Here is an 8,421-nt window from a genome sequence, read left to right as displayed (position 1 = left end):
TTCCTCTTCTGGCCTTGAGGTTTCCTGGAAACTATCGGCATTAAAGTAACTCTAACCATTCTACTCCACCCATCATATCACTCCATATAACCATAAATCTCCAGGACATAAAATATTAAACACAAACAATAAGAAAGAATGTGTAGCAGTTTTCCATATTTATTCTTAGTCTCTGCTATATTGAATATTTAATAATCTATTATTACAATGAGTTCTCACACAAACATGTATAGATCCTTGAAATAGCAGAAATGATTTAGAAGTGTGTTTTGTTGGCCATACACCAAGGGTAAATGTTCCAGATTCAATGGAGAAAGAGACATTTGAGTGCTACAATATCAGAAAGTGCTATTGACTATGACATTGATTTTGAATAACATCTCTCCTAAAAAATCCCCAATACACAGTAGATGCAAAATATGATATCATCAGACTCGTAAGTAAATGAAACTAAAGCAACTACATACTTCATTCCATTCTTCTTAATGATTCACATCACTCCTTCCGTAGACAATAAGTGGTAAAGACTAAGATGTGACCAAAAAGGTATTAGATAATTAAAACTGAAAGAAACCATAGAGTGATATTACTAGGATAATTGTATGGCTTTGTTTTTTTCCAAAAGCACATCCCTCTCTCTGTTCATTCTCATTATGGGCAGAACCATAGAAGAAACATTGATCACCACCATGTCTGGACTATGCTGCATCAGAATATTTGGGAGACAAGGTTTCTACATTCCTGAGGGCCTCTGCCAGGTATCTCCCCTTTAGAGTGAGAGGCCTGAAATGGAACAGGGCTCAATCTCAGAATCAAAAAGAAACAACAAGTTTCTAAATCTTGATGTTTCACAAATACTTGCAGGTAGGTTAATAAATGATGAGGTCATTCCTCAAGAAGGATGAAAGAGATGAACCCCCAGAACTTAAAGATATTGTGATTGTGTAGACTCGAGTCAGATGTTAGTCCATTTTGGCATGCTAATTGTGTGAAATTCAGCCTCTTTTGTTCAAAGTTAGTGTGAACTTTAACATACTCCATTCATGTGCATGTTATTGTGGTTTAAGGCAATTTTGATGAGACAAAATCTGTCAAAAAATCTCAAAATCATTGACCACAGCAATATCCTCTCTTCTTCTGCAACCTCTTTAAGGCATCTTTGATTTCCTTATTCCTCAGACTGTAAATCAAAGGATTCAGCATGGGAATCACCGCGGTGTAAAAGACTGATACAAACCTGTCAAAGATGGAGGAACCGCCAATGCTGGAGCTCAAGTAGACAAATATACTTGAGGTATAAAAGAGGGTAACTGCTGTCAGGTGAGAAGCACAGGTGTTGAAAGCCTTCGACCTGCCTCTAGCTGAAGTGATCTTCATGATGGACAAGACAATATAGACATAGGATATCATGATAAGTAAGGCATTTATTATCCCAAAGATCAGTATCAATATAGCCGTCATGAGTTGCACAAAGAAAGTGTCAGTGCAGGAAAGGACTAGCAGTTGGGGCATGTCACAGAAGAAGTGGTTGATGACATTAGGCCCACAGAAGCGGAGCTGAAGCATGGCACACAGCTGGGATATAGAACCAGAGAGTCCAGCCAAATAGGACCCCAGCACCATCCAAACACAGAGGCTGGGGGACATGATTGATGAGTAGAGAAGTGGATTGCAAATGGCAGCATATCGGTCATAAGCCATGGCTGCCATGACACAAGACTCACTCAGTCCCATGGTTGAAAAGACAAAGTACTGAACAGCACAACCCACAAAGGTGATCGTCTGCTGCTCCTGGAAGAAGTTGGAGAGCATCTTGGGGGCTGTGGAGGTCGCATAGCAGATATCTATGAAGGATAGGTTACTGAGGAAGAAGTACATGGGTGTGTGGAGGTGGGAGTCCATTCTTATTAAGACAATGAGACATAGGTTCCAAGTCAGAGTCATAATGTAGATCAACAGGAATACAACAAACAGCGCTGCTATGATTCTGGGAAAATCTGAGAATCCCAAGAGGATGAAATGAGTGATCTCTGTGATATTTCTTCCCCCAATCATTGGCTTGGTTCTCCTAGTATCAGAAAGAGACAAGAGAACGCACTGCTGACTTGGGTGACATGAGAGCATTATAGTTCTCACATGTGCCAATTTTTTCCTCCATAGAGCACTGGAAAAGGAGAAATGCTTCACTGTCCTGGTTGAAAGGACCCCATTTTTTCCTCTCAAATTGTCCAGAAGACCTAGTCAGTTGCTTCAGGTTCTCAATTATTTCATGAAGTCTCATGAAAATGAAAAGATATATAAAAACATGACTAACAACTTAGAAAGCAAATGAAATCCTATAATTATTATATTTAAGGAAAAATAATTGATTAAAATAACAGCCTTTTAAAAGACCTCTGATAATTTAATATATAGCTTCCGCTTTATAACAGTAAAGCCTAAGAGGCATCATTACAGAATAAATTTGAAATAGCTCTTTCTCTCCCAGGAAATCATCTAAAGATTTAATTATTTTTTCTTCACCCACTGAGGAAAGTTATCATGTGTGTAATAACTTATCAAATTTTAAAGCAAATATATTTAAAATAATAAGTGAGGGAAAGGGAAGGGCTGAATGGGAGAGACTGAAGACCTTATAAGCCTTACTCCATTTATGCCCTGCTGAGAGAATCACACAAATACTGAGATGGCACATGATCCACTGTTTTCTCTAAATCTTACCCTCTCACCTTGACCCAGATCCCCCAGGAAGACAGAGTTTTTGCCAAAGGCTGAAATCGCTTGCTTCTTTTCAAAAGAATTTTCCAAGTGGGCCCTATCATACTCCAAGACGGGGGAGCTTTTCGCCATGAAGCTGGCTGTCCATTCACAGCAAGAGAGATGCCCACAACTGGGGATCCTCTTAAATGTGCTATTAAAGGGCAGAGGCAACAGGACAAAAGACAATTAGAGGGAGAAAACTCTTCAGGCCCTTGCTCTCTAGAGTCATAAATATCATGGGATTTTCTCTCTGCTAATTTCCTCACTACTTTGTTATCCGTGTCCCTTCTGGACCTATTTATTCCCTACTTCACCACAGTCCAATCATGACCTGATGATTTATGACTTTTGTTTTAATGAACTTGAAGTCATTAGAACTGGAAAAGACCTAGGGATCATCTGATCCAGCACCCTCCATTTTCAGGCGAGGAACCTGAACCAGAACAGTGAAGGATTTGCCCACGATGATATGCTAGCTAGGAGCATAGCTCTACCCCCCCCCCATTACTGAAACATCCATTATTTGAGTTTATTTCCCTACTGTGTTCCCTTCCAGTAATTTCATTCTATCATAAGTTGTGCTAGTAGGTTGTTTAACTCATTCACTGAATTTCAAATTTCAATCATCATATTTGTTTTCATTAGCCAGGTTGATGGAGACTCAGATATGGCACCTGTCTGCAAGATCTATGAGGGGAACCCTCCTGCACTGCTGGTGGGAATGCAGACTGGTGCAGCCACTCTGGAAAACAGTATGGAGATTCCTCAAAAAATTAAAAATGGAACTGCCCTTTGACCCAGCCATCCCACTTATAGGAATATATCCCAAGGACACCATATCACTGACTGAAAAAAAGGAATGCACCGCCATGTTTATGGCAGCATTGTTCACAATAGTGAAGATCTGGAAACAGCCTAAGTGTCCGTCAATGGACGAGTGGATTAAAAAGCTGTGGTACATATATACTATGGAATACTATGGGGTTATGAAAAAGAAGGACATATTACCTTTTGCAACAATATGGAGGGACCTGGAAACTATTATGTTGAGTGAAATAAGCCAGGCAGATAAAGAAAAATATTATATGACCTCACTCATTTGAGGAATCCAAGGAATAATGAGAACTGAGGAATGGAATTGAGACAGAAGAGGGACAAAGGGACCAGAGGAAAAGAGGACAGAGGGAAAGGGGATGAAAGGATGGGATAAACCTGAAAGGAAGGGGGGAGGGTGCTGTAGAGAGGGGGACAAAGGAGATGTTGAAGGGAATAGGGAGGAGGGGGATGCATTTGGGGTGACCCTAGAATCTATGTAAACACAATTAATTTTAAAAAATAAAAATTAAAATTAAAAAAGAAAGATCTATGAGAAGATGGCTCAGAAAATGAAAATAATCAATGGCCTCTGCCAGCACTTTAGTTTGGAAGAAAACTGTCCCACCAGTTTCCATCCTGATGCCACACTATTCAGTTCCTCCACATATGTCCCTGGTGCCTTTTCAGCAGCTGCCCCAGTGCTAAGCTCAGAGCAAGTGAATCCAGGTAAGTCCATGTGCAGATCCTTTAAGGGGAACGCCTGAGACTCCAGCAGCCTTCCATTTCACTCAGCCAAAATATCTGCTAGTTTTCACAGCCAGAAGTTATGAGGACTTCTCTTCCTGGAATTGAGGGTCAAGTTGAAGGGTGAGAGTATCCCTTCCAGCCTATTTCCTTAACTTATAGTTGTTAGAAAACGAACTATGAGTTTCAATGTATGTCTGATATAGGGCCTTCCTCGTTTGGGTCCATGTGTACCAATTCTGCTCCATATGGATTTTTTAAGTTGAAAACAACCCAGCCTCAATAGGTTTATCAGACAAGAATACGCCACACAATATCAACATGATACCTAACACGTCAGTTTCTCTATTTACGGTGACATTTAAGTTCAATCTGATACAGTGGTTCTATTCCAGAAGATCTTTGTTTTGAGAGAGAGATGAAACCTCTGTTCTTCCATAAGGTCTCCCTGGGTCCCGTATGCCTGTTTATTTCTAGAGTGTGGTGGTACGAAAGAGTGGTTTGTCTGTCTTCCAACTAGGTGGTGCCAGCCAAATCTAGTCTGCCAACACTAAAGAGAGATGCTTCTACACCCAGGTTATAACTGTTCCAAGCCACAACTGCAAGAGCCTGCTATGGAGATCTCTGTACTTGTGGGAAAGAGGGGGAATCTCATCTCTGCCAGACCCACAAGCAGCACTGCACACAGGCTGTCAGCATTAGAAAGGGAGAGAGAAGCATGGGAAGAATGAGGACGGAACAAAAGCACAGGAGTCACATGCGAACTGTTGGTTTATCTTCCCCAGTTATTTAGCTGTTCAGGGAAGGTCGTAGTAGATTAAGTTGATGGGAGAATGCAAGAATACCTGGTATATTTCCTTACATGCAAATCAGTCAGTCTTTTCCTGTTCAACTGTAGGTCAGGAAGACCCAAATCAGTTATCTGGACACAGGAAAGTGAAACGCAAGTGTTTCCTCATCTGTGTGAATGATCACAGAAAAGGCAAGCTCTAGGTTTGTCTATGTGTAAGATTAGAAACATGAGACTAGTAATATTTAGAAAAAATGTTTAAAATCTCAGTAGAGCCTGTCTAATGTGCCAGTCACTAAACCATGAGTACATGAATGTTTGGGGGGGGGGGGGGAATCTGTGTATGACTGTATGTACCTGTCCAAAAAATTAGGGGAACATAGATGGTTCATATGGACAATAACTAGGTTTCTAAAAACTCTTAAAAATTAAACTACAAAATCAGACTATAATAGATCAATGAAATGTGTAACAGAAGCATTTTGGAGACAAAATATTTTTTTGGTTCAAAAGAAGGAAAATCTTTCAATCAATCTGCAAATAATACCATGATGAGAGGGGAAGATGGTCACTTAGAAGACAATGAATGCCTGGGGAGAAAAAAATGGTAGTGCCCTCCAGCTAGCTGGACAGACCCTGTAGCTGGCCACATCAGGCACTGATGCACATTATCCGCTTTGCTTTGATTCCTCCCTCTCTCAGTAGACTCTCAATTGTAATTTGTTCTTTCGTGTGGTTTCCTTAGGAAGAATTGTGCCACTGGCACAAGTATAAGCTTGGCAGTTCTGTTCTTCACTGAAAAATAAGAAGGGCATCGGCTTATGGAGCTCGCTATTCTGAGCTTGGTAAACTTCAGCCCATCTGGAAAAGATGTTCAGAGGCTGCAGAGATGAGTGCCACACCCTGGATTGTGGTGATTTTATTAAAGTGAAGTCAGCTCCAGCTCACTAGCCCCACTGAGACAGCCATACCCTGTCCTGCTTCAAACAGCTATAAAATGCCTTATTCTTTTAGTACCAAAAACATTCTGTTTCATGTGCATCTGTTCATATGACACAGATTAAACACACTTATATGGGAAGTTTTATTTTTTATTTATTTATTTATTCATTTTAGAGAAGAGAGACAGAGAGAGAAGGGGAGAGGAGCAGGAAGCATCAACTCCCATATGTGCCTTGACCCGGCAAGCCCAGGGTTTTGAACAAGCGACCTCAGTATTCCAGGTCGATGCTTGATCCACTGCACCACCACAGGTCAGGCGGGAAGTTTTATTTAACGTGTGGCTTATTGTAACCCCAGACCATTTTTGCTTTATTCAAGGCTCATGACTAATCCTCATCTCATTTATTTGATTTAATGATTATTAATGAATGATATCATTAACTCTGTCTCTAGGATCATGGCCAAAAGCTCTTCCCTTTCTTTTTATTGTGTTTATTTTTCATTGCAATAAAAGCAGTTCCTTTACTCTTTAATCTTTTGGGTGCTGAGAGGACATGGGTTTGACACTTTGGGTGAGTCGATTAAACCCCATCCTGATCTCTGCAGGGCCTGAGTAAATTGAACTAACATTCCAAGGAGCCTTCACGCTCTGAAAGTCTGATATTTTGAGACCCTTATTTTCTGTTTTTGAAACTCTTTCTATGGAAATAATGTTTACGAAAAGGAGTTTGTTCATTTCATGGAGATCAGGTTAGCAATCCCTAATCTGAAAATAAAAAATAATTAAATTACATAAAGAGCTCCTATCTGAAGGAATATGATCACTGAGACTCTTAACACACAAGGTAAGAGGATAAATTTAGGAAAATAAATATAGCCACTGAGATCACTGAAAGAAAAAGGAGTGTCCCTTGAAATAGACTGAGAACAAGAGAAGAATTGGAAGTTCTTCGTCAAGAGAAGCATCTTAGCCAGGACTGGAGGAAAACTGGCCCAGGAGATCCTGAGGCTGGGAAAGTCAAGCCCAACTGTCTATAAAAGAGTTTGATACTGAATTAAGTTCCAAGGTAATTCAGAGAGTAAACCCCTAGTGATGATCTGTACATCTTCTTAGGATTAAAAAAGATTGACAAAAGAGGATGGTAAGATAGTTCATCTGTCATGCCAACTCTGATTATAGTTATAATGATGATTTACAAAATAATATTGAGACACTCAAAAATAAAAAGCAGTGCCTTGGCCAGTGACACAGTAGTCCTGGAATGCTGAGGACACTGGTCTGATCCTAGGGTTGCTGGCTCATTCCCAAGTACATCAGTTGGAGCAAGGGTCAGCTCACATACTAGAAGCAATCAATGGCAAAACTAAGTGGAACAATGAGTTGATGCTTCTTTCTCTCTCCCTTCCCATTCTCTCTCTTTCTCCCTTCCTCTCTCTCCCTTTCCTCTCTCTCAAAAAAATAAAAAACTCTGGACAGGAAAATGAAGAAAGGGAACATGCAATGTGCTTGTCAACACATTCTAAGAATTGTAGATGTTGCCATATTAAATTAACCTGGACATAACCATAAACTCTCCAATCCCTTACTTTAAAATGATAAATTTCAAAGACAATTATATATAAGAATTTAAAGCAGAAGTCTAAGTGAAAATCAAAAAAGTATGAAAGGGAATGGCACCTAAAAGCATATAAACTCCATATAAAATTAAAATGTTTAGAAGACATTTGAGATTCAATTCAAATTTCACCTCACTAGGATTCTATGCATTTTAGATTCTGTTCACTGACAGCTTCTGCTAAAATATAATTTGCTTTCATGTTTAACCTTTTAGCATAGTTATTTTAATGCAGTTACATTCATTGTTTCAAAGCAGAGCCCAGAAAAAAATTCAGAGATACTTAGCAGTAAAATCCCATCTTGATTCTCATATTGGAGTCTGAAAGGTGTCTCAGTTCATATTTTTCCCACTGGAGGTGAGGATAATGTCAATTGAATATAGTTGTTTTTCACCACTCATTCTAAGCAGAGATAAGGTACAATATAAAGGTATATTTGGAGGTTTGAGAGGTCTTTTAAATATGTTTACAAGAAAGAAGTTTTAAGCTAGAAGTCATGGAAGGAAGTTCTGAGCTAGAAGTCATGAGTGAAACCAAGATGGCAGTGGAGTAGGTAGATGCACAGACTCCTAACTCACACCACCAAACTGGATTACAAATTAATTTAGGAACAATCAGCATGATAAACCAACTTTGGATTAAAAGAACAGGTCTCAAAAACTAAGAAGCAAAGAAAAGGCCACACCAAGCCTGGTAGGGGGGCTCTGAAATCTCCTGCTTCCAGAAGTGAAGGTGGGGTGAGACTGAGAGCC

At 39.7% G+C, this 8,421-nt stretch overlaps 1 protein-coding gene across 1 annotated transcript; it reads right to left on the bottom strand.

Moving 5' to 3' along the window:
- Window positions 1-1,019: 1,019 nt before the first annotated feature.
- LOC136388582 (olfactory receptor 5AN1-like) lies at window positions 1,020-2,806 on the bottom strand. Its single transcript, XM_066360406.1, has 2 exons — window positions 2,730-2,806; window positions 1,020-2,068 (listed from the first exon to the last, which is right to left on the bottom strand). Exon 2 carries the CDS (start codon window positions 2,053-2,055, stop codon window positions 1,108-1,110), a length of 948 nt encoding a protein of 315 aa, XP_066216503.1. The 5' UTR covers window positions 2,056-2,068; window positions 2,730-2,806; the 3' UTR covers window positions 1,020-1,107.
- Window positions 2,807-8,421: the final 5,615 nt, after the last annotated feature.

Source organism: Saccopteryx leptura, chromosome 1 (assembly GCF_036850995.1).
Source record: "Saccopteryx leptura isolate mSacLep1 chromosome 1, mSacLep1_pri_phased_curated, whole genome shotgun sequence".
Classification (NCBI taxonomy): domain Eukaryota; kingdom Metazoa; phylum Chordata; class Mammalia; order Chiroptera; family Emballonuridae; genus Saccopteryx; species Saccopteryx leptura.
This window is presented reverse-complemented; position numbering and strand designations above follow the sequence as displayed.